The sequence below is a fragment of the Tachyglossus aculeatus genome, chromosome 1 (genome assembly GCF_015852505.1).
Source record: "Tachyglossus aculeatus isolate mTacAcu1 chromosome 1, mTacAcu1.pri, whole genome shotgun sequence".
NCBI classification, from domain to species: Eukaryota; Metazoa; Chordata; class Mammalia; order Monotremata; family Tachyglossidae; genus Tachyglossus; species Tachyglossus aculeatus.
In genome coordinates this window covers 70,842,983-70,869,425 of record NC_052066.1, presented here as the reverse complement: position 1 = coordinate 70,869,425, position 26,443 = coordinate 70,842,983, and the positions used below count along the sequence as shown (strand labels likewise).

The 26,443-nt window shown below is 43.3% G+C and overlaps 1 protein-coding gene across 1 annotated transcript in view; it reads left to right on the top strand.

Moving 5' to 3' along the window:
• Positions 1-26,443, top strand: part of PSMD1 (proteasome 26S subunit, non-ATPase 1) — a 158,554-nt gene that overhangs the window by 44,053 nt on the left and 88,058 nt on the right. The window contains exons 13-16 of the mRNA XM_038742337.1: positions 238-349; positions 2,262-2,458; positions 6,551-6,646; positions 8,862-8,926. Coding sequence (XP_038598265.1) covers positions 238-349; positions 2,262-2,458; positions 6,551-6,646; positions 8,862-8,926 — 470 coding nt within the window. The remainder of the gene's footprint in view (positions 1-237; positions 350-2,261; positions 2,459-6,550; positions 6,647-8,861; positions 8,927-26,443) is intronic.

The following is a 26,443-nucleotide window of genomic DNA, read 5'->3' as shown; positions in this document are numbered from 1 at the left end:
GGAAGAGGGGGAGAAGAAGGAGAGGGCTCAGTCTGGGAAGGTTAGGCAGGTTGTGGTCAGTTGATGGGGCTCTGAGGGATGGACTTTGCACATAAGCATGTGTTCACGGATTTCAGACTATTTTCAGAGGGCTGAATCCCAGCTAGGTGAGGAGGAAGCTGCTGCTTTCCAGTCGTGTAGCATGTTGTGATTTCAGTACCATGTTCTGACACCGACAAAATCAATTCGGTTTCCTAGATTGTTCGGCACGGAGGCAGCCTGGGCCTTGGTCTGGCTGCCATGGGGACTGCCCGTCAGGATGTGTACGACTTGCTGAAAACCAACCTCTACCAAGACGACGCGGTGACAGGTAATAGGATTTCCTCTAAAGTTAGAAAATACACTTCCCGGGGGTGGATTCATCGATGCAGTAAGTTACCAGATGCTCACTTGGAACCCACACAGATGTACATTGGAGATTACTAGAAATATTATCGGTCCCTAATGGGGGTTATTTGAAGCCTTCTATTATGGTGATATTTGAACAAGGCGGGGATTACATTTTATTGAGGGACCAATTTAAATCAAGCCCCGGCGAGTGTAGACTGTAAGCTCGTCTAGGCAGGGAATGTGCCTGCTACTTCTGTTATATTATATTCTCCCAAGCACTTACGCAGTGCTCTGCGCTTAGTAAGCGCTCAATAAATGTGATTGATTAAAATGAGACTCCCTATCTGCCTAAATAGGCTATTATAGGAGAGTTTAATTAAAGCAGCCTAGTTAAGTCGTTATTGGTTTCCTTGCGTATATGGTTTCCTTGCATATATCTGGGCTGCCGATTTCCACAAGGCTGCTGACGTGATGCCCTTCAAAGTGAAAAGGGCGGAATGACCATGTAGTTAAATTTCCAGAGTGGCCATTACGGGATAGCTGTAGAGAAGTCCTTAAAAGTTCTATTCTGTTCAGTAATAGATTAATAAGGCCCCTTAGAATAATAATTATAATAATAGTTATGGTATTTGTTAAACACTTACTATGTGTTAAGCTCTATTCTAAGCACTGGGATAGATCCAGGGTAATCAAGTTGAAAATAGTCCCTGTCCCACATGGGGCTCACCGTCTCAGTCCCCTTTTTACAGATGAGGTACCGGAGACACAGAGAAGTTAAGTGACTTGCCCAAGGTCACATAGCAGACAAGTGGCGGAGCTGGGATTAGAACCCAAGACCTCTGACTCCCAAGCCCAGGCTCTTGACACAAAGCCAGCTGCTTCCCAAGCTGCTTTGGTAACTAGGTGAAGTAGTGTGCCCTAGTGTGGTGAGCACAGGCCCTGGGAGTCAGAGGACCTGGGTTCTAATCATGGCTCTGCTAGTTGTCTGTTACATGACCTTGGGCAAGTCATTTCTCTGTGCCTCAGTTACCTCATCTGTGAAACAGGGCCTAAGACTGTGTATCCTATGTGGGACAGGGACCCTGTCCACTCTGATGGCCTTGAATATACCCTAGGGCTTAATACAGTGCCTGACACATAGTAGGCACTTATCTACCATTTGAAAGAAACAAAAAATCTAGTAATAGTTGTTACCATCTACAGTAAGATAAGGATTTTGGATAACTAACTACAGTGGTTTCCCTTGTCAATGACAGGGATTAAATTCCCATAACATTCTTTTGTGAAACTGCAGTTGGTAGAGTCAACAGTTTAAGGAATAAAGAGTGTCAGAGACTTCTTAACTTCTGCCCCATTACGTGAAATTCAGGTGTTTGTTGGGAAAGCAGACAAAAGTACCACAAGCTTATTTCAAACTGGCTCTACAGTCGATCGTTGAAGTTGATTGACACAATTAGCTTCGTATGAAATGTTAATAAGGTTCTGAGGTAGTACTGAAAAAGCACAATCCAAGTCCATTAACAGGAAATGCAGGGTGGTGTTATCTACAGCCGTCCAGAAAGGTTACTCTAAAACTGCATATCCAGGTGGCCACACTAAGGTACAGAAAACAGAGCATCAATCCTCAAAACCATGGATGGAAAATCTGTGGTTTTATATTGTAAGCTCCTTTTGTTCTGGAAAGATGTCTACCAACTCTGTTATAGTGTACTTTCCCAAGTGCTTAGTTCACTGCTCTGCACATAGTTCTACTGTACTCAATTAATACTGCTGATCTATTTATCGATAGGATTGACGAGGGAAATCTTTATAACCTGTTTTGTGGAATTTACACTTTGATAACTTTTGAAACAAGCTATAATTCTTTATTTTTCTCTTTCCTTGCTGTCCAGGAGAAGCAGCTGGTCTGGCCCTTGGTCTGGTTATGTTGGGGTCTAAAAATGCCCAGGCTATTGAGGATATGGTTGGTTACGCACAGGAAACCCAACACGAGAAAATCTTGCGGGGCCTTGCTGTTGGAATTGCTTTAGTAATGTATGGGAGAATGGAGGAGGCTGATGCCCTGATTGAATCTCTCTGCCGGGATAAGGTGAGTCATGAGTATCACTTGAAAAACATTAGTATGGAGTTAAACTCTGTATATCTGTCTCCTGTCTCTCGTTACTAACATACCTGACTTCAGTATGGAAGTTCTCCAGTGTTTAGAACAGTGTTTGGCACGTAGTAAACGCTTAACAAATGCCATCATTGTGATTATTATTAATGAAGGTAATCTTGGCTTGAAACGAGTGGAGGTTCAAAGCTTTATTAAAAGCCCATCTCCTCCCAGAAGCCTTCCAAGACTAAACCCTCAGACTTCACCTATGCACTTGGATCTGTCCCTTTTAAGCACTTGCTGTTCATCCCATCCTCAGCCCTACAGCATTCATTCATTCAATCGTATTTATTGAGCACTTACAGTGTGCAGAGTACTTTCCTTGCGCTTGGAAAGTACAGGTTGGCAACATTTAGAGATGGTCCTTACCCAACAACGGGCTCACAGTCTAGAAGGGGGAGACAGACAAACAAAACATGTGGACAGGTGTCAGGTCATCAGAATAAATAGAAGTAAAGCTAGATGCACATCATTAACAAAATAAATAGAATAGTAAATATGTACAAGTAAAATAGAGTAATTAATCTGTACAAACGTATATACAGGTGCTGAGGGGAGGGGAAGGAGGTAGGGCAGGGAGGATGGGGAGGAGGAGAGGAGAAAGGGGGTTCAGTCTGGGAAGGCCTGGAGGAGGTGAGCTCTGTCGGGATTTGAAGGGAGAAAGAGAACTAGCTTGGTGGATGTGAGGAGGGAGGGCATTCCAGGACAGGAGGAGGACGTGGGCCGGGGGTCAACGGCAGGAAAGGCGAGAACGAGGTACAGCGAGGACTGTACAGCACTTACATACATGTCCGTAATTCATTGTAACATTTGTCTCCCCTTCTTGACTCTAAGCTCCCTGTGGGCAGGTACCTGTCTACCAACTCTAGCATTGTATTCTCCCAAGTGCTTAGGATCCTTTGCACACAGTAAACACTCAATAAATTTTACCATTGATCTATTACAGGCCAGTGAATTAGGGGCAATGAGAGTAGGCGGGCAAGATGAGGTGAAGCAGCAGCGTGGCTCAGTGGAAAGAGCCCGGGCTTGGGAGTCAGAGGGCATGGGTTCAAATCCCTGCTCAGCCACTTGTCAACTGTGTGACCTTGGGCAAGCCACTTAACTTCTCTGTGCCTCAGTTCCCTCATCTGTAAAATGGGGATTAAGACTGTGAGCCCCATGTGGGACAACCTGATCACCTTGTATCTCCCCAGTGCTTAGAACAGTGCTTTGCACATAGTAAGCACTTAACAAATACCATCATTATGAGGTGAGCCAGTGGAGAGTCACTCAATCATTCATTCAGTCATTCATGGTTATTGAACACTTACTGTCTGCAGATCACTGTACTAAGCGCTTGGGAGAGTACAGTATACCAATAAATACAGTTTCCCTGACCACAGCAAGCTTACAGTCTAGTGGGAGAACAATGTAAATAAATAAGTAAACAAATTACAGATGTGCATTAGGGCCGTGGGGCTGAGAAGAGGGGGATGAATAAAGGGAGCAAGTCAAGGTGACACAGAAGGGAGAGGGAGAAGAGGAAAGGAGGGCTTAGGGAAGGTGCTTTTTAAGAGGTGTGCCTTTAATAACGCTTTGAAGGGGGAGCGATCTCAGTCAGCAAATTAAGAAGTATATAGGAAGTTTGAAGGAGAGGGGAAATAAGTATTTTTGTGATGCCAGAATGTGAATGTGGACATCTAGAACACTGATAATAAATCCTGCTGGTGTGTCAACGATCGAAGGGCTTCCATATCCCAGTGGATATGGGCCCTTCCTTCAAGGAACAGTCAATCAGTGGTATTTGTTGGGTGCTTTCTGTGTGCAGAATTCTGTCCTAAGCACGTAGGAGAATACAGTGCAACAGATAATAATAATTGCAGTATTTTTTAAGTGCTTACTCTGGGTCAAACACTGAACTAAGCACTGGGGTAGGTAAAGCTCATCAGGTCCCACTTGGGATTCGCAGTCTAAATTGGAAGGAGAACAGGCATTGAATCCCCATTTTGCAGTTGAAGGAATTGAGGCACAAAGAAGTTGTTACTTACCCAAGATCATTCAGTGGACAAGTGGTGCAGCTGGGATTAGAATCCAGGTCCTCCGACCCCAGGCCTGTGGTTTTCCCATTAGGCTGCGGCTTCTCTAGTCAGTCAGTGGTATTTGAGTATCTGATATGTTCAAAGCACTGTACTAAGCACTTGGGAGACTACAGTATAACAGAGTTGGTAGACACAAGGAGCTTCCATTCTAGAGGGGGAGACAGGCACTAAAATAGGTTACAGATCTATACATAGGTGTTTTGGGGCTGAGACTGGGGTGAATATGAAGAGCTCCAGGCTCTAAGCTTCTTGTGTGCAGGGAATATGTGTACCAACTCTGTTGTATTGTACTCTCCCAAGTGTTTAGTAGAGTGCTCTGCAAATAGTAAGCACTCAGTAAATACCGTTGATCGATTGATTAAAGGGTGCAGATCCCATTGCAGTGGTGTCACAGAAGGGAGGAGGGTGTAAGTCTCTCAGAAGAGATGTGAGTTTCAATAAGGCTTTGAAGGTGACAAATGTGGTGGTCTGTGGGATATGAAGGCAGAGGGAGTTCCAGGACAGTGCAGGGTTGGGGGCAACAGGGTGTTGGCGAGCTTGAGGTACAATTAAGTAGGTCGGTGTTAGAGGAGTGAAGTGACCGGGCTGGGTTATACCAGGAAATCACTGAGGGTAGGTTAGGAGGGCTTTAAAATATTCAATCTGTCACAAAATCCTGTTGGATTTACCCTTACAACATCGCTAAGCTCCATCCTTTCCTCTCCATCCAAACCATACTATGCTGTTCCAAACACTGCTGATCATATCCCACCTTAACTACTCCGCTGACCTCCCTGCCTCCCATTTCTACCCACTGCAGTCCATACTTAACTTTGGTGCCCGAATCATTTTTCTAAAGAAAAAGTCAGCGCGTGTTTCCCCACTCCTCAAGAACCTCCAGTGATTGCCTATCCACCTCTGCGTCAATCAGTCAATCAGTCAATCAATCAATCGTATTTATTGAGTGCTTACTGTGTGCAGAGCACTTGTTACCGTTGACCCTCCAAAATGAGTCCCTGATTCTAGGCCATAGAACTGGATTTATAGAACAATATTCCTTCATTCAATCGTATTTATTGAGCGCTTACTGTGTGCAGAGCACTGTACTGAGCACTTGGGAAGTCCAAGTCGGCAACATACAGAGACGGTCCCTACCCAACAATGGGCTCACAGTCTAGAAATATATCATTTATTCATCCCCTGCCTATCTAGCTCTCTGGTTAGTATACCATACAGTTATAGTAGATAAGCATAATAGAATAATGGTCCCTCCAGCCAGTATTTTGTGGGAAGTCAGAAGGAAGAACTTGAGCCTAAAAGGTGAAAATATTCTTCTACTCAGCCTGGTGCAATCTATTTTGTTTGTTTTCCCCCTTGGACTGTATGCTTTTTGTAGGTAGGGATCGCAACTACCAACTTTGTTGTATTTTCACAAGCACTTCGTACAGTGATGTGCACACAGTAAATGCTCAGTAAATACCAATGATTGACTGAGAAGTGGGACAGACATTTCTCCAGATAATCCAGGGTTTTGAATGTCCTGATGGTGTGTGTATGTGTGTGTGTGTGTGTGTGTGTGTGTATATATATATATATATATACACACACACATATACATATATAGTGAGGGCAACTACCCCTCCCCATCCCCCCTGCCTTACCTCCTGCCCCTCCCCACAGCACCTGTGTATATGTTTGTACGTATTTATTACTCTATTTTATTTGTACATGTTTATTCTATTTATTTTATTCTGTTAATATGTTTTGTTTTGTTCTCTGTCTCCCCGTTCTAGACTGCGAGCCCACTGTTGGGTAGGGACCGTCTCTATATGTTGCCAACTTGTACTTCCCAAGTGCTCTGCACACACTCAATAGGCACTCAATAAATACGATTGAATGAATGAATATGAGGTTGTATTACGATTAGTGTAATGAATTTGCACAAATATTGGATTGCTTTATTTTTCAGGATCCGATCCTCCGTCGATCTGGAATGTACACCGTAGCTATGGCTTATTGTGGGTCAGGTAACAATAAGGCTATACGACGCCTGCTCCATGTTGCTGTAAGTACCGTGAGGTTTCTTTGGGGTGGCTCTTGGACAACACATAAAACTTCTGAATTAGAATTTGTCACTGATCATTGCAGTATTAATTTAAAATAGCCATTATTTCCAACAACTGTTTTTATTTGGAAGATTTCAGTTTCTACCTAAGAGCCTGTTCTATGTAGTGTCCTGTAGGAATCCTATTAAACATGAAATATTTCTGAAAGTGATAAATGGAAACCATTGTATTTCCCTCCGGCTCACCCTAACTATTCTACTCAGAAAGCAACTGATATAGAAAAACCAATCCTTGGTTTTGTTGGCACACTTTTCTCTTGTTTCTCCTCTTACCTTTCTGAAGCATCTGCTCACTGTTTTTGCAAAGCGACTCTTTATCTATCCCCAAACCCTAGATATCCCTCAAGCCTCTGTTGTGGCTTCCCTTTGCGGTTCACTTGTCACTTCTGTCATCTCGTATTTCCTTCTTTCCCCAGGGCATCTCTACATGGATGGTTCTCCAGCCCCTCAAGTTTAATATGTTCAAAATTGAACTCCCCGTTTTTCCTCCCAAATCCCCTTCCCCACTTAACTCTCCCATCATAGTTGATAATATTACCACCCTCTCTGTCTTAGAATCCTGAAGGCAAGGCATTATCCTTGATTTTCTCCTCTCTTTCATCTTCAGAAGGTCACCGTATCCTCTTTAAAAGAAAAGAATTGGTACTTGTTGAGCTCTTACTATGTGCCAGACACTGTACTAAGTGTTGGGGTACGGGCATTATATGCCAATTGGGCACCTTCCCTGTCCTACATGGGGCTCACAGTTTAAGTAGGAGGGAAAACAGGTATTGAACCCTCATTTTACGGATGAGGTAACTTGAAGTCGGAGAAACAAAGTGACTTGCCCAAGGTCACAACAGACGAGTGACGGAGCTGGGATTAGAATCCAGGTCTTCTGACTCCCATCTCCGTGCTCTTTCCATTGGCTACACTGCTTCCCCTTATCATAATGATTTTTTTCTTCCATACCATTTTCAGGATCTGCCTCTTCTGTCCAGGCACTTGCCATATCCTTCCTTGATTAATCTGTCAGCTTCTTCACTGGCTCTAGTTTCACTCCTTTTCAGTCCTTACTTTACTCTGAAGCCCAGATCTTTTTTTCTAAAACATAGTTCTGTTCACATTTCCCCCTTCTCAAAAAACCTCCAGTGATTACCCATTCTTCTTCCTGTCAGCAGAAACTCCTGACCATTGTCTTTAAGGTATTCAGTCAAAACTCTCCCTTCTGTTTAAATCTTCATAAAGATTAAAGAGATTAAAGCTCATAATCTTCATTTCTCTCGAACAACCTACTTACTGTGACTCATTTCTCATCTCCGTTGGCATCAACCACTTAGTTACAGCCTTCCCCCTTCTTGGAAATCCCTTCCCCTTCAAATCTTGCAAACCACAGCTTTCCCTTTTTTGAAACCCTTCACACCTCCTCCAGGGGAGTCTTCCATGATTCCTAATCTACCCAGGTCAGAGCAGCGTGGCTCAGTGGAAAGAGCACAGGCTTTGGAGTCAGAGGTCATGAGTTCAAATGCCGGCTCCGCCACTTGTCAGCTGTGTGACTTTGGGCAAGTCACCTAACTTCTCTGTGCTTCAGTTCCCCCATCTGTAAAATGGGGATTAAGACTGTGAGCCCCACGTGGGACAGCCGGATCACCTTGTATCCTCCCCAGCGCTTAGAATAGTGCTTTGCACATAGGTAGCGCTTAATAAATGCCATTAAAAAAATTGCCACTTCAACTTTATTTATGATCCCACACAGCTTCTGTGTAATTCTTAATTGCCAAATCGAATCAAATAGATGATACCACATCATGTACATCCTCCTTTTTCCTTCTTTTGTCTGTGATTTACTGTAGTGCCTGTCTCCCCAGCCAGATTGTAAACTCCTCAAGGGCAGAGATCATATCCACTAGTTGTACTCTACCGAGCACCTTGAACAATGCTCTGCACTTAGGTTCTTATTAGAATACTCACTGAGAAGAGTTTAAAGCTGATGTGAATTTGATCACTCAGTAAGCAAAATTCTTGGATACCTGAATTCTGCTTCATGAAAGATTCTGTAATGTAAAAAAATATAGATTAAGGTTGTGGTTAATTTTCCTCAAAACCATGTCCTTACATGTAAAATGCTTTATTCTGAATGTCGAAGTCCATTGCTTTCCTTTTTTCCCCCCCTCAGGTAAGTGACGTCAATGATGATGTGCGGAGGGCAGCAGTGGAATCGCTTGGGTTCATTCTATTCAGGTACAGTTTCTAACACTTATTTATTTGGGCTGTTTGATTAGTTTATTTTCCATTTTTGCCATCTGATTTCAGCAACAAGTGGAAAAGTAAGGTAAAAACCTGCTCAGTGCTGTAGAACCTACAATTTTACAAATTTTTGTTTGTTTCCTGAATGTTTCTTTTGTGTTCTGTGGTTGGTTATAGGCTTATTTTTTAGAAGTACTGGAATTATTTGTTTGCTAAATTGAAACCAAATGAGTAAAAATATTTCCATGACAGATTCAGCCCATCGAACTGCATTGTACTCTTGAAGCCGTTTTAATTTGGTTCGACAGACTTTCAGAATTTCAGTTAGATGGAAGGCTTTGTTGGGTAGAAAATATCTGCTGGATTCTTGATCTTCCGTTTCATTAGCCTGATTTATTCATTCATTCATTCAATCGTATTTATTGAGCACTTACTGTGTGCTGAGCACTATCCTAAGCGTTGGGAAGTACAAGTCGGCAACGTATAGAGACTGTCCGTACCCAACAATGGGCTCACAGTCTAGAAAGGGGAGGCCGACAGCAAAACACGTAGACAGGTGTCAAAACCATCAGAATAAATAGAATTATAGTTATATTCGCTAACCTAAACAAAGGCTGGCAGTTCCCCTCACATAACGCTTCAACAGTATTCAACAGTATTGATTCATTTACTCCTTCAATTTTATTTATTGAGCTCCTTTTGTGTATAGAGGACTGTACTGGCCTCTAAGAGTACAAGGAAGAAAGTAAAAGACTTGGTGCCTGCACTTGTGGTCCAAATTATTTCTTTCTTAAAGTGCCTACTGTGTGCTAGGCACTATACTAAGCATTGGGGTAGATACAAGCTAATCAGTGTGCACACAGTCCATGTCCTACGGGAGGCTCACAGTCTGAATCCCCACTTTACAGATAAGGGAACAAAGCCACTGGGAAGTGACTTGCCCAGGGTCACATAGCAGACAAGGCCCTCTGATTCCTAGGCCGGTGCTCTTTCCACTAGACTGTGCTGCTTCTCTTATTCACAGATGTTCCCAAACATCAGCCAGGCTCTTCATAGTTCATTCATTCATTCAGTCAGTCATATTTATTGAGTGCTTACTTTGTGTAGAGCACAGTACTAAGCTCTTGGAAAGTACAATTCAGCAATAGAGAGAGACAGTCCCTGCCCACACCAGGCTTACAGTCTAGAAGGGGGAGACAGACATCAAAACAAGTAAACAAGCATCAATATAAATAAATAGAATTATAGATATATACATAAGTGCTGGGGGGCGGGGAGGGGGTGAAAGAGCAAGGGGAACCAGTCGACATGACGTGGAAGGGAAAGGGAGCTGAGGAAGAGGGAGGCTTAGTGTGGGAAGACCTCTTGGAGGAGGTGAGCCTTCAGGTAGGGCTTTGAAGGTGGGAAGAGTAATTGTTTGGCAGATTTGAGGAGGGAGGGTGTTCCAGGCCAGAGGTAGGACGTGGACAAGGAGTTGACGGTGGGACAGGCAAGATCGAGGCACAGTGGGTTGGCCAGACTCTCTCAGGAGACCCAAGATGTCTAATATAAATATCTTGTTTGGGTGGATGAGCAGAGGATGAAAATTTTTCAGTTGGAAAAGATAAATTGGGTGAGGGATCTATGGTTAAATGATCTCAGTTCTGTGTTATCGGGTCTTCCCCCTCTATTCTACTGTATTCTCCCGAGTTCTTAGTACAGCACACAGTAAGTCCTCAGTAAGTGGTACTAATATTACTGTTCGATTGTAAGTGTTGCTTGCTTAGTTTTGTGTCTAACTTTGACAGCTTTTATTTAAGCTCTTTAACCTCAAAGCCCACAGACAAAAATATAAATGTCCACTAGAGCTACAGTAGGCATCTTTTATTTGAACATTGCTTATTTTATCATACTCCATGTTTTGCGGGGTTTTGTTTTTCCCCTTAGCTCTTATGTGAGGAAATCATGTAAAAAGCAGGTTCTGAGACACTCAAGCATGTCGAATATCTCTTATACTTTTAATACCGAGTAGAAACTTTCAATTGAAAATTGCCAGTTGCAGTTTTGTTGTGAAAAGTGTCAGTTAAGGAGAATGTGTGTGTGGGTTTGTGTGTGTGAGTGAGAGAGAGAGAGAGAGAGAGAGAGAGAGAGAGAGAGAGAGGTGACCAAAATATTGGATTATTTGAGCAATTGCTGTAATTTGTAAATCAAGGAATCCCAAATAATTTCTCAATATAAGGTTTATAGATATATTGTTGTGGAACAGGCTGTAGTAAATTTGGGAAACTTCCCCTGAAATTCTTTGTGGGTTTTTTTTTTTCCAAATGGTACTTAAGTGCCTGCTGTGTAGCAGAACTGCCCTAAGCACTGGAGTAGATGCAAGCTAATAGGTTTGGATATCAACCATGTCCCACATGGAGCTCAGTCTTAACCCCCATTTTATAGTTGAGGTAACTGAGGCACAGAGAAGTTAAGTGACTTTCTCAAGGCCACACAGCAGACAAGTGGTGGAGGTGGAACTAGGACTCAGGTCTTTCTAGGCCCATGTTCTATCTACTAGGCCATACTACTTCTAGTTTTTGGCTAACAAATTATTTGGTTAGCTTTGTTAAAACACAGCAGAGTCCTTGGACTTTTCCAGTGTGCCCTTTACCTCCAGAACATTTGGACACTTGGGAGATTGCCAGACCTCCTGAAAGCAACCTGAAACTGCTGTAGTTTGAAATTTTGTGTGGAATTTTATGTTACTGACTCCAGTTTACAGATTTCAGGTTTTGTAAGCCACTTAGTCAAATATGGAAGTCCAAGAGTCTTTCAGGTATAATTCTGCTATGCTGTAGGTGAACTAGTATCAGAACAAACATTCATTAGATTTTGTTCCTTAATCTAAATGTACTGAACAGCTTGCTAGAGATATGTTTAGAATAATTTATTTGGTTTTCCTTCAAGTTCACTCAGTCATTCAATTGTATTATTCATACATTCATTCAGTTATTTATTGAGCGCTCACTGTGTGCAGAGCACTGTATTAAGCACTTGGGAAGTACAAGTCGGCAACATATAGAGACGGTCCCTACCCAACAGCGGGCTCACAGTCTAGAAGCGGGGGACAGACCACAAAACAAAACATGTAGACAGGTGTCAAAACCATCAGAATGAATAGAATTATAGCTATATGCAAATCATTAATAAAATAGAGTATTTATTGTATTGTGCTTACAATATGCAAAGCACTGTACTAAGCGCTTGGGAGAGTACAGTATAACAAAAAATGGACACATTTCTTCCCACAACGAGTGTGCATTGCTTTGTCTTTTAATATATATATATATATATATAATATTTTTTCAGGAAAAAAAAATAATAGGACAAATAACCACTCCTTTTCTCACTAATAGTTGAGCACCCAAACTATAGCAAGGAGAATTTAGAATATTTAGAAGACACAATCAGTGTGGCCTAGTGGAAAGAGCACAGGCTTGGGAGTCAGAGGTCCTGGGTTCTAATCCCAGCCCCACCACTTGCCTGCTGTGTGACTTTGGGCAAGGCACTTCACTTCTCTGTGCCTCAGTTACCTCATCTGGGAAAAGGGGATGAAGACTGTGAGCCCCACGTGGAACAACCTGATTACCTTGTATCCTCCCCAGCGCTTAGAACAGTGCTTGGCACATAGTAAGTGCTTAACAAATACCGCGATTATTGTTATTATAAATGAAATGATACATTATTATTTTCCCCCTGTGTGTGTGTGTGTGTGTGTTTGTGTGTTTCTTTTTCTCCCCCCCCCACTCCTTCATACATTCTTTCCCTCTCTCCTTTCTTCTCTTCTGCCCATTCCCCCCATAAATTGGATTGTGAGTAGAAGACATATGAATTAGGATTGGGGAAGCCTGGAATCCTTAACCTAGCTATGTTTTGTTTGGTAGGCTGTTAGAGGGATGCCCATGTATTCCACAGATATGCCGAAACCATATATAGTCAGCAGAGGTCTCTCCCTGGTTGCTTTTTATCAGTTTCAGGGCCAGTCACCTACCGTTTTCATTGCCTGGAGAAATCAGGAAGCCGACCAGGGCTAATGAATTGACCTGTACGGTGGGTGTCTCGCAGAGGAACTTGGCAAGGTTTCTCTTCTTAATTTCAGAGCTCCACCTCCCAAATAGGTTCTGTTGGAACCCAAACCACGTCATCGTTAGCACCCCAGATATGTGGAGAGTACATGCCTGGGAACATTGAGTGGTCCAATAACAAATCGTTTTGTCTTTTGTGATATGTTCCTCTGGATGCTTTCTGCTTTTCCAAATGTATTTTCTCGCATTAATGCCCTTTTGAAAGTAACTGGCTGAACTTTGATCTCAGTTCCCAAGTGTCTCCATTTCTTTCTTCACTCCTTTTCCATAATAATAAAAAAAAAATGTTCACACTCCTCTTGCATTTGGGTGAAGTTCAGGATGCTAAGTTGACAAACCTTAATGGGGCTTCCCATCATGGTAATATGTAACTTAAAACTGACAGTAAAATGAAGCCAAAATTTTAATCCTCAATTATTACGTTCTGTTCCACTAGTTTAGTGTCTCACGTGATCGTCTGATAGCAAGTATCCCATCTAGGTGCATGAAACAGGGTTATAAGCAGGGTTTAATGTGGAATGAAAGACGAATTGGGGCCCAAATACATACATTTCCATTTTAAACGTGAAATGACAATATATAGCAGTCCCATTATAACTGTTTTTCCAGCATAATAGTTACAAAGTTTATCTTGGCTTAAACACTTTGATTCTCCTTCCTGTGAAGTATTTTGATTGACTTGATTGTGGATTCTCCTATGGAGATATCAATACTTGACTGGTTTGAGTAGTGTGATTATAACCCATAGCAATTTAGCACAGTTAATGACATTTCTAATGAGGAGACACAAAGTTCTTTTTGGTGAATGCATGCGAAAGATAATACTTTAAAGTAAATTAAATTAGACTACAGTAATTACACTGTATTTTAATATGTACTTCAAAAATCTAGTAAAAATATTTCACTCTTGGTGTTTATTTGTCGCTGCTTGATTGTAGAACCATATTTTCGTTTTTAACAGTATTTAAATAGATTGGTATTGTTTTGGAACACATTAATGTCTATGACATTTTTCCATTGGGAAACTGTTTCATTTAGTGCTCTATGGCTTAATGCTCTTATTTTCATGGAATCTATTACAAACATAAACTGGGAAATAGCAATAATGATGGTCTTTGAACTGCCAATTCAAAGCCCAGGTACTAAATGAGCACTGGTCATAAGTTTATAGTCCTAAAATTGCCATCAGAATGCAGTATAGTTGTATGAATGATATAATATTTTCATATTCTGAAAACTAAAATTTATGCATTTATTCATCTCAGTGTCCTTGAGACCCAAAGTATCTAACAACTCGTAAGTGGTTGAGACAGTATATTAAAAAATGAGGCACATATTGTCATCATCAACATCAGTGCTATTTATTGAGCTCCTGCTGTGGGCAGAGCATTGCGAAACACAGAAAAAGTAAAAGATGCAATTCTTCTGAGGAGTTTTCAACCTAATGAGGAAGACAGCAGGCATAAATCGATTAATCTACAATAGTTTATGGGAGCGTGAGACCTGATATAAATAATGAAGAAGCCCTTCCTTTCTTAGCCCTCATTTACCTTACTCCCTTCTGCGTCCCCCATGCATTTGGAACTGTACCCTTTAAAGCACTTGATAATCACTCCATCCTCAGCCCCACAGCACCTGTGTGCATGTCTGCATTTTATTTGTTAGTCTGTTTTCCCTTCTAGACATAAAGTTCCTCATGGGCAGGGACCATGTCTACCAACTCCTTTGTACTGTGCTCTCCCAAGTGCTTAGTACAGAGAAGCAGCGTGGCTCCGTGGAAGGAGCCCGGGCTTGAGAGTCAGAGGTCATGGGTTCTAATCCCGGCTCCGCCACTTGTCAGCTGTGTGATTTTGGACAAGTCACTTATCGTCTCTGAGCCTCAGTTACCTCATATGTAAAATGGGGATTAAGACTGTGTGCCCTACGTGGGACAACCTGATCACCTTGTATTCCCCCCAGCAGTGCTTCGGTCATGATAGTTATAGAAATGGTCTCATTGAGAACCCTAGCATCCTCGTGGGACTGAGTACGTACTAAAGTAGTCAAAGACGGAATTTGTTGAGCCTTGTCTAGCTATAATCTATCCTCTTGAGGATGACATCTTCAAATCTTCTAAGTAAGTTGAAGCTGAAGAATAGCACTATATAGTTCGTGCTGTTTTAGCGAAGCTGAAAGTGCTGTATGGAGAGTTTCTCATTTATTTTCCCAGCAACCTCAGGAGAAAGGAAGCATCTAGTAACTTATCCAGTATTTTCTCCCTTCAGGTAGCTGAACAATTTTTTTTTAATGGTATTGGTTAAGCATTTACTATGTACTGTGTACACTGTACTAAGCCCTGGGGTAGGTTCAAGCAAATAGTGTTGGACACAATCCTTGCTCCACGTGGGGCTCACAGTTTTAATCCCCATTTTACAGATGAGGGAACTGAGGCCCAGTGGAGTGAAGTGACTTGCCCAAGATCACACAGCAGACAAGGGGCAGAGCTGGGATTAGAACCCAGGTCCTTTTGACTCTCAGGCCCGTGCTCTATCCACTAGGCCACACTGCTCCAAATGAAAATAACTGTTGGCTGTTTCGGATCCCAGTTTATTTCCTCGGAAAAATAGATCTCGAGGAGACAGCAATTTTGCAAATTTGGGCACACTGAAACTAAATTTCATATTCAATTAATTTTGGTCTGGCTTTGTTGACATTATTTGTAATGATCAGAAATTGAATTACTGCTCGGTGGGATTTCCTGCTATTGTCTCAAAAGGCAAGGCTAAGACCAAGTTTGGAGAAGGGAAAATTTTAGTTCCTGTGTTAGCTTCATTTCCAGTAGTTGTTTCCATAGGTAGGAAGAGCATTCGGCGAAAAGGAGTGAAAATGCATGATAAAATTCATAAAACTTAAATAGTGGTGACCTTAAACAGTAACAATGAAATGGTTCCATTCTGGCCACCACCCTCCTGGATCCAGGGAAGCAGTGTGGCCTAGTGGTAAGAGCATGGTCCTGGGAGTCAGAGGACCTGGGTTCTAATCTTGGCTCTGCTACTTACATGCCGTGTGACCTTGGACAAGTCACTTAACTTCTCTGTGCCTCAGTTCCCTCATCTGCAAAATGGGGTTTCACTAACGGTTCTCCCTCCTAATTGGACTGTGAGCCCGTGTGAGACCTGATTGTCTGGTATCTACCGCAGCAGTTGGTACGGTGCTTGACACATAGTAAGTGATTAACAATTACCCTGATTATTATTATTACTGTTATTATTTATTATTATTGCAACACTCTTCTGTTCTGCCAATGATGGCATGTCTCCTTTGCCCTGTGAATACTCAGGGAAGCTTTCAATCCTTGGCTTATAGAGTTGGACTCTCCACTCCCTCCCCAACTAATTAAGGTGTCTTAAAAACCTTCCGGTTACCCATTGAGAACCTTGAAACCTTCTGTCTCCTTGCTTACCACAGACAGGGAAAGCTTCTACATTAGTCCATCAAGCAGTAGTATTTATTGAGCGCCTTACTGTGTGGAGAGCACTGTACTGATTGGTTGGTAGAGTACAGTATAACAGAGTTGGCAGACATGTTCCCTGCCCACAGTGAGCTTTCAGTCTAGAGGACTACATCTAAGCAGGGAAGCAGAGTGGCTCAGTGGAAAGAGCCCAGGCTTGGGAGTCAGAGGTCATGGGTTCTAATCCCGGCTCTGCCGCTTGTCAGCTGGGTGACTTTGGGCAAGTCACTTCGCTTCTCTGGGCCTCAGTTACCTCATCAGTAAAATGGGATTAAGACTGTGAGCCCTGCGTGGGACAACTGGATCACCTTGTATCCTCCTCAGCGCTTAGAACAGTGCTTTGCACATAGTAAGCGCTTAGCAAGCGCCATTATTATTGTTATTATTAAGCTTGTGCTCTTATATTCACCCTGCCCTCTGACAGAGGAAAATGGGGCGTCATCATGTTGGCTTACCGTCTACTCCAGATCAACTGTATCAAGATGTCGGGTTGCTCTTGTGCAGTAAAACAGTGCAAACTTTCAGGGTAGTTTTTTGTTCTCTGTAAGTAAGGCAGTGTTTTGGGCAGCTGGCCAACTGTCAATCAGGAGGAGCCTTATGTGTGCTGCATTTGAAGAGGAGGCAGGGTTTTTTGAAGCAGTTTGTAGCCGCTGAAAGCAGAGATGAAGGAGCACTGCTATTCTCCAGACTGTAAGCTCCTTGTGGATAGGGACTGTGTCTACAAACTCTTATAGCGTACTCTCCCAAGCGCTTAGAACAGTGCTGTGCACACAGTAAGCGCTCAGTAAATACCAGTGATTGATTCTATCTCTGGATCCCTACTGCTGCTTCGCGGGAACACCGGGGCTGGAAAACCACTAATTACTATAATGCCCAAATTGTCTTCATTCTCCTGATTAAAGTCATAGCTCCCAAATTGTGTGCAAGTCTTGCTGGCAGGGTCAAAGGTAGGGAATTAGGAGATCTGAGACATTGGCCATTTCAATCTCATGGGATGAAAATGGAATAATCAGTATGCAGATTTCTGAAAGAGCACTGTTAACACACCTGTTCATTCCTAACTTTACACACCTCTTCATTCCTGAAGATTTCCCCAAGTCTGAAGCTATCTAGTTTGATCTTTACAACGTAAATACAGCTGTTCCCCAAATCACTCACTTGGATTTACACCTTTTATTCATCCCTCCCCCAGTCCCACAGCACTTATGTACATATCTGTAATTTATTAGTGTTAATGTCATTCTTGCCCTCTAGACCACTGTAAGCTTGTTGTGGGCAGGGATTGTGTCTCCCACCTTTCTTATATTGTGCTCGCTCAAGCAGTTAGTACAGTACTGATTGATTGATTGATTGAGTGATTAATATTATTTATTAAGTGCTTACTGTGTGCACAGCACTGTACTGGCGCTTGGGAAAGTACTATACAGCAATAAACAGTGACTTTCCTTCCCACAACGAGCTTATGGCCTAGAGGGTGGATGTCTCTCCGATCGGAAACTGTCAGTTCCAGTCAGAGTCACGGGCTGACTGAGACAAGAAGTCCAGCCCAAATGGCTTCGGGGGATTTCAGCCCCTTGCAATGGGCTTCTTCACAGCTTAGAGCCCCTACCACCTCACCGAAAAACAACCACGCAAAAGACTAAAACTCTAAAAGGACATACTGATCTCTGAATTAGCTTCACTGTGATTTCCAACCTCAAAGCCCAGAGTCAGGACCTCATGGTTCATTTCTGAAAAGGGAAGCTCTTCATTGTCAAACAAATCGTCCAGAAAATTAAGCTGCAGATTTTTCCCATCTGGAGACTCAGCATTGTGATAGACCAGGAAAACTGCAAGGGTTGGGCCTGCAGGTGCGGGGGTCGTGGCCACTGCGGCTGGAAAGGCTGCTGCAGGTGGCGGGCTTGATGAGACTGAGGCTGATACTGATCCGGCTGTGGATGCTGGGGCGGGAATTTCTCCAGCTGGGGAGGCTCAGGAAGCTGTTGGTATTGTTGGGAGAGCTGGCATCGCCGCTGCCCATCCTCCTGCAGATCCTCCCTGCTGGGATGCAGAATGGGAATAATAATAATAATGGCATTTGTTAAGCGCTTACTATGTGCAAAGCACTGTTCTAAGCGCTGGAATGGCGGGATAGTTTCTGTACGGTGCTCTCTGGTAGCAGGGATGCAGTTGCGTGGCTGCCGGGGAAAGCTGAGGCTCGGGAGTTGGACTCCTGCTGTCACCCAGCCAGAACTGGAAAGGTTCCAGAGTCAGGATACCTGAATCGGCACGAGTTTCTATTTCTGTTCCATCGGTCCCTGGGCCACCTAGACTAGCTGGGGAGGTGCCCGGCCCAGGTCCGAGGAACATGTCAATCAATCAATCAATCAATTGTATTGAGCGCTTACTGTGTGCAGAGCACTGTACTAAGCGCTTGGGAAGTACAAGTTGGCAACATATAGAGACGGTCCCTACCCAAGAGTGGGCTCACAGTCTAGAAGGGGGAGACAGAGAACAAAACAAAACATATTAACAAAATAAAATAAATAGAACAGATATGTACAAGTAAAATAAATAGAGTAATAAATACGTACAAACATATATACAGGTGCTGTGGGGAAGGGAAGGAGGTACGGTGGGGGGGGTGGAGTGGGGGAGGAGGGGGAGAGGAAGAAGGGGAAGAGGGGGAGAGGAAGAAGGGGATTCAGTGTGGGAAGGCCTCTTGGAGGAGGTGAGCTCTCAGTAGGGCCTTGAAGGGAGGAAGAGAGCTAGCTTGGCAGATGTTGGGAGGGAGGGCATTCCAGGCCAGGGGGAGGACGTGGGCCGGGGGTCGACGGCGGGACAGGCGAGAACGAGGCACGATGAGAAGATTAGCGGCAGAGGAGCGGAGGGTGAGGGCTGGGCTGGAGAAGGAGAGAAGGGAGGTGAGGTAGGAGGGGGCGAGGGGAAGGACAGCATTGAAGCCGAGGGTGAGGAGTTTCTGCCTGATGTGCAGGTAGATTGGTAGCCACTGGAGATTTTTGAGGAGGGGAGTAACATGCCCAGATCGTTTTTGGACGAAGACAATCCGGGCAATCAATCAATCGTATTTATTGAGCGCTTACTATGTGCAGAGCACTGTACTAAGCGCTTGGGAAGTACAAATTGGCAACATATAAAGTCCCTACCCAACAGTGGGCTCACAGTCTAAAAGGGGGAGACAGAGAACAAAACCAAACATACTTACAAAATAAAATAAATAGAATAGATATGTACAAGTAAAATAAATAAATAAATAGAGTAATAAATGTGTACAAACATATATACATATACAGGTGCTGTGGGGAAGGGAAGGAGGTAAGATGGGGGAGATGGAGAGGGGGACGAGGGGGAGAGGAAGGAAGGGGCTCAGTCTGGGGCAGCGGTGTGAAGTATGGATTGAAGTGGGGAGAGACAAGAGGATGGGAGATCGGAGAGGGGGCTGATACAGTAGTCCAGACGGGATAGGATGAGGGCTTGAATGAGCAGGGTAGTGGTTTGGATGGAGAGGAAAGGGCAGATTTTGGCAATGTTGCGGAGCTGAGACCGGCGGGTTTTGGTGAGGGCTTGGATGTGAGGGGTGAACGAGAGAGCGGAGTCGAGGATGACACCAAGGTTGCGGGCTTGTGAGACGGGAAGGATGGTAGTGCCGTCAACAGTGATGGGAAAGTCAGGGAGAGGGCAGGGTTTGGGATGGAAGACAAGGAGTTCAGTCTTGGACATGTCACCCAAGAGGGGCCGAGCCGTGTGCTGCAGAAAGATGCCTACGTCAGAGGAGAAGGCGGAACCGGCAGCCTGCAGGCCTTGCCCGTCCACAATCAACTTGTAGACTGTGAGCCCATTGTCGGGTAGGGACCGTTTCTATATGTTGCCGACTTGTACTTTCCAAGCGCTTAGTCCAGGGATCTGTACACAGTAAGCGCTCAATAAATGCGATTGAATGAATGAATCAATCAACTGAGGCTGCCTTTAGATGTGGACTTGCTCTGAGGTGGCTAACACTTCCAGTTTTTTCTTTTAGCCCAGTTGCCTGGCTCTTTGGTTCATTCATTCACTCATTCATTCAGTCGTATTTATTGAGCGCTTACTGTGTGCAGAACACTGTACTAAGCGCTTGGGAAGTACAAGTCGGCAACATATAGAGACGGTCCCTACCCAACAACGGGCTCACAGTCTAGAAGGAGGAGACAGACAACAAATTCTGAAACCACACCTGAATCCTAGACTCAGGAATCTTAATGAGGCAAGCAAGATGTTCTCGGATACCAATGCCATGGTAAGGAATCTGGTTAAATGACTTAACAAGAATTTCCAGTTGAGTTTTGTTGAACGTGGTGCGTTTCCTCGTTGCACCTCCTCTAGTTATAGTGGGAGAGATGGAGACAGGGCAGTCTAGCATGGCAGCCTGCATCCTGGCATAATGCGACAATGGGCAAATTCCCAGTGTTGGCAAATATTGAGCGCAGTAAGTGCTCAGTAAGTACAGTTGATTGATTAATAATAATAATGGCATTTGTTAAGTGCTTCCTATGTGCCAAGCACTGTTCTATGCGCTGGGGTAGATACAAGGTAATCAGGTTGTCCCATGAGGGATTCACAGTCTTAATCCCCATTTTACAGATGAGGTAACTGAGGCCCCGGCAAGTTAAGAGAATTGCCCAAGGTCACACAACAGACAAGTGGCGGAGCTGGGATTAGAACCCAAGCCCTTTGCCTGTCAAGTCTGTGCTCTTTCCACTAAGCCATGCTGCTTGTTAAATGTCAGTACCAAGTAGTCATTATCTGGGTTTTTTTTTTGCTGTATTTGTAAAACACTCATTATGTGCCAGGCACTGTACTGTTCTTTCCTTTCTCCGGAGTTATCGATGGTGTGGGAAGTTAAAAACTGGTCAAGCCTGGCTTGACTATAAATATTTGAAGGAGTTGAACCCTGATCATGCTTTTGATCAGATTATTTTAATAACCGTCCGTTCGTTGAAAAGAAAAATCTAAATTCTTTAAATTTAATCTCAGAGAAGTGGGTCACTCTCCAGTAGAAGTAGAGTTTACGCAAGGCTTTCCAAAGACGAAAGGGTATGGTGAATTCTTCAGAAATGTTTTCATCATTAAGCCTGTTGGGCAGAGATTTGCAAAGATAAGTAAAGTTGTTGAAACCAGTTTGCGTTTTCTCCAGGCAATTAATACTTCGGTTTGAGCCAGATGCAGTTCATAATCCCAGCCCATTTACACATCTGGCTGTAGGACGCTGATACTATTCCTTTGAAATGGTCTCATGAAGCCCTTTCATAGAAAAGATAACTCCATTTTTTTTTTTCCATTTTGAGATGTCCACAACTCACATTTGGGGTTGGAAATTGATTTCACAATATGCACTGTCTATAATGCCGAAGAGCTAAGGGATGAACAAACAATGGATCCGTAACATGATTCATGATTTTGTTCTCGCCACACTGAATCATACTGCTGACCCGTGGTGTATTGGAATTGAATGAGTTTTATCCATAATTTTAATTTACATTGTCCCAAGTGGTACCAATCTGGTATCGGGGAAGAGGGGGACTAGAAGTTAAGACTGCGTCTGTATGCATAATAGAAAATATGAGCAATGGAAACTCCCGAAAAAGGAAAGATTTAGCCAGGAGATATTTTCCTCTCTGCTCACTAATTAGAACAAAATCTAGGAAAGTTGTATTTTATCTCTAGCCACTCATAAACCACTGTCTCTACAGTCATGCAGGTCTAGGCCTCAGGACAGAGGCTAGCTAGTATTAATAGCTAGCCTGCCCTTCAGGAAGGGAGGCAACTCATTTGTCTTGATCACTAGTCCTCTACAACTCAGGCAGTCGTAAATTAGGCAGGCCCTTTTCTTTATTTGAAGGAGTCCACATTTACACGACTCCCCTTTTAGGTGGTGGTGGTGGTGGTTGCAATAGAAATAAAAGCCAATAAAATTGTCTCAAAATTTCAGAGAAAAAAGGGTGGTGTCTAACAGTTGATTAAGATAACATTTACCAAAAATAAAGTGGTGTCATTCGTAAATGTGATTCCAACTCTTATTTAGAATTTCTGTTTATCAAAATCAGTTTTTAAAGGTTGAATTTAATGTTTATCAATATGCCTTTTGAACATACGGCACTATGGATTCCCTCCTCTCCCCCTCGCCCCCCCCCCCCCCCAAATAAATCCATTTGCCGGAAATGCTAGGTTTTTAAAATTGCATGTAAAACATGGTAAAATTCCATTTGGGGAAATATCGAGCAGCGTTGTACTTAAAATTATAGACCTGCATTCCTTGACTATTCCTGTTCATCCTTTTCCATCTGGCGCTCTGTTCTCAGCCCACTTTCTTTCTGACTTCCGCTCTATTCCCCGATGTTCTCTTGCATCTCACAACTTCTTAGCCTTCCTCTCTGCCATATAACCAACTTCTATTTTCAGTAAATTCAGATCTTCAGAAGTAATTTGATCCCCCTCTTGCTTTAATTGTTGATCATTTTCAGGAGCAGTTTGTGCACTCACAAAACTTTTCTTGCCGTCCCATTGTTGGGATGGATTGCACCTGCTCAGTTTTTTCAGGGAACACATCTACTAACTTCGTTACTTCGTACTCTCCCAAGCACTTACTACAGTGCTCTGCCCACAGTAAGAGCTCAATAAGTACCATCGACTGATTGGTTGAGTGCCAAAGAGTCACAACTAGGCCAGCCTTACCAAAAATCCCCCCAAAGTAAAATTGGTTGCTGTGTAGTGGGGAGTAATCCACAGTGTATGGTTTGTTTTTAATGTTTCCATGAGTCTGAATCCTATTCTTTGAGGAGATTGGGAGGTGTTTCCTTCCACTGTGTCATTAAAGTTTGAAGGGAGTACGGCTCTGCCTTAATTACGTGAATTTATGGAAAATGGACTTGCTGGCCTTTTGACTCTAGAATTTAGTTTTGGACCTGGTGAATTTTCTATTTTTCAAGTGAGTAAACTCTTTCCCCATTCATTATAGTGATCTTTCACCTTTATTGTGTAGATTATCATTCCTCTTCCACCTCAATTTTTGTCCCTTAGGGAAGTAGGGGAAAGCGACCTTCCTAAGAGTCCGATGCCATAGAAGCATTTGGGTTTCTGAGATGAAGGAATCTATCTTTCCAACCTGCAGTTCCCTTTCCAGCTTTCTTTGCTGTTTTATTGAGGAAAAGAAGGAGCAGATTGGTACTTTTTTATTTCATTTTATCCTGCTTTATAGTTGGGTGGAGTTGGGTAATTTGCCAGCGAGAGTGGCATTCTGCTACTTGACCTTAGGTGCTGAATTGAATTCCAGCCTTACTTCCGATGTTTTTAGATTTATAAAAGTAAAAAAAAACTGGCTTCTAGAAAAAAGACTTTAAAAATTGGTATTTGTTCATTCGGTCACTCAGTTGTATTTATTGTATGTATTTATTTATTTGTGCAGAGCACTGTAGTGTGCGCTTGGGAGAGTACAGTACAACAGTAAACAGACACATTCGTATTCCCTGCCCACGAGTTTACAAACTAGATGGAAGGAGACAGACATTTATATGTTACAGATGTGTACTTTAAGTTGTGTATGTGTACTTACAGATGTGTACTGAGAAACAGAGTGGCTCAATGGAAAGAGCAGAGGTAGTGGGTTCTAATCCCGGCTCCGCCGCTTGTCAGCTGTGTGACTTTGGGCAAGTCACTTCACTTCTCTGGGCCTCAGTTACCTCATCTGTAAAATGGGGATTAAGACTGGGAGCCCCCCGTGGGACAACCTGATCACCTTGTAACCTCCCCAGCGCTTAGAACAGTGCTTTGCACATAGTAAGTGCTTAACAAATGCCATCATCATCATTATTATTATTATTATTAAGCGCTGTGGGGCTGGGATGGGGGATGAACAAAGGGAGCAAGTCAGGGCAAGGCAGAAGGGAGTGGGAGAAGAGGAAAGGGAGGCTTAGTCAGGGAAGGCCTTTTGGAGGAAATGTGGCTTCACTAAGGCTTTGAAGGAGGGGGAGAGTCATTGCCTGTCGGATTTGAGGAGGGAGGGTGTTCCAGGCTAGAGGCAGGACCTGGGCAAGGGGTTGCCGGCGAGATAGATGAGATTGAAGCCCAGTGAGAAGGTTAAGCACATACCGTGTGCCAGATACTCTATTCTAAGCACTGGGGCCAGATGCAAGCTAATCAGGTTGGACGTAGTCCACGTCCCACATGGGGTTGACAGTCGTAATTCCCATTTTACAGCTGAGGTAACAGGCACAGAGAGGTTGTGATTTGCCCAAGGTTACCCAGCAGACAGGTGGTGACTCCCAAGCCTGTGCTTTAACTATTAGGCCACGCTGATTCCCTTTTGGTTAGAGTGTGTTTTTGCAGTTCTTTAAACTCCATTAAGAGAGTTTTGGAAGATAACTTTTAATTTTCTAATTATCAAGCAGCCTATGCGCCTGAATAAAAGTTATGTGGATTCCTCCAAATAACTCCCACTTCCCCCTCCACCCACTCAGCCATCACTCAATAGGAGACTTCCCTGCCTGTTTCCAAAATCTACCCCCTCCAATTGACCCCTGACCCCATCCCATCTCCCCTTTTAGAAACACTTGGGCCCACTATTCTTCCCTCCCTGACTATTATCTTCAACCACTTGCTCACTGTGGTTTCAAACTCACCCATTTTTCACCTGTTCTTTTAAAAAAAACAACCACTTGACCCTAAAATATCAATCACTGGTATTTAGCACTGTACTAAGAGCACTTGGGAGGGCAAGCTATACCCTTTATCAATTGCCCATCACCATCCTAACATTCTTGTCCACCTGTTGCCTTCACTTTCTCTCATCCAGTTCCTTCCTTGATCCTCTACAATCTGGCCTTCACCCTTTCGTTCCAATGAGACAATTTTCTCTAAAATTCACTTATACGCCGACTCAACTCTTTATTGACCTCCCTGCCTCCAGTCCATTCTTGTTGCCCGGATCATTTTCCTAATGCATCATTCTTTGCATGTCTCCTGGGCAGTGGATGTGTCTGTTTATTGTTGTACTTTACTCTCACGAGCGCTTAGTACAGTGCTCTGCACACAGCCAGTGCTCAATAAATATGATTGATTGAATCCCTCACAACCCCTCAATGGTCTCCTATTACTGTCTGAGTCAAGCAAACTCTTAATCATTGGCTTTTAAGCACTCACCAGCTCCATATTTATCTTAGCTCCTCTCCAATTCCACCCTACCTCACTCTTTTTGCTCCCCGCAAGAAGCCAGCGTAGACGCTGTGCCTTGTTTTCATCTCACCACCGACCTCCCGTTCACACCCTCCACTCTCCCATCCGGCAGATGACTGTTCACCCCATTTTTTTAGCAGTACTATCAAGGTGATATTCATACTTAAAGAATCCGTGTTCCCACCGTCTCTTTATATTGTGGTATCTAGAAGTAGTTTTCTATTTAAATCACCCTTCATGATTTATTTATGCTCTTCAGGAACTTAGATTCTTGTAGCTACTTTTTTGGGGGACTTTGAACTCATTCCGTGACTGTACTATTAGTTTCCAGTGTGGAATTGAAAAGAAATAGGAAAAGACTTCATTGATAGTAGTTTGGGTTTATTTGGAAGAGACAGTCCTATTACAAAAAGCTTTGCCTCCTCCATTTAGAAATAACTTTCAGTATTCCCAGCTGCTGTGGTGAAATTCTCCTAGTCAGTAATAACTAAAGCCCAACTCTGTATAAAAATATTTTTAATATTCAGAAATGAGCAAAATCTGACACAAACCCAGGATAACTGGCCCAGCCCAGTTAAATGCGGCTTAATGGGAACGAGTAGGACTTGTGGCTTAGAAAACCCAGGAAATGTAAGCTGAAAGGTGTGAAAGTTGGGAAAAAACAGTGGGTTGTTAACATAGCAGGAGGAACTATGGCTAAAGGCTGCCCTT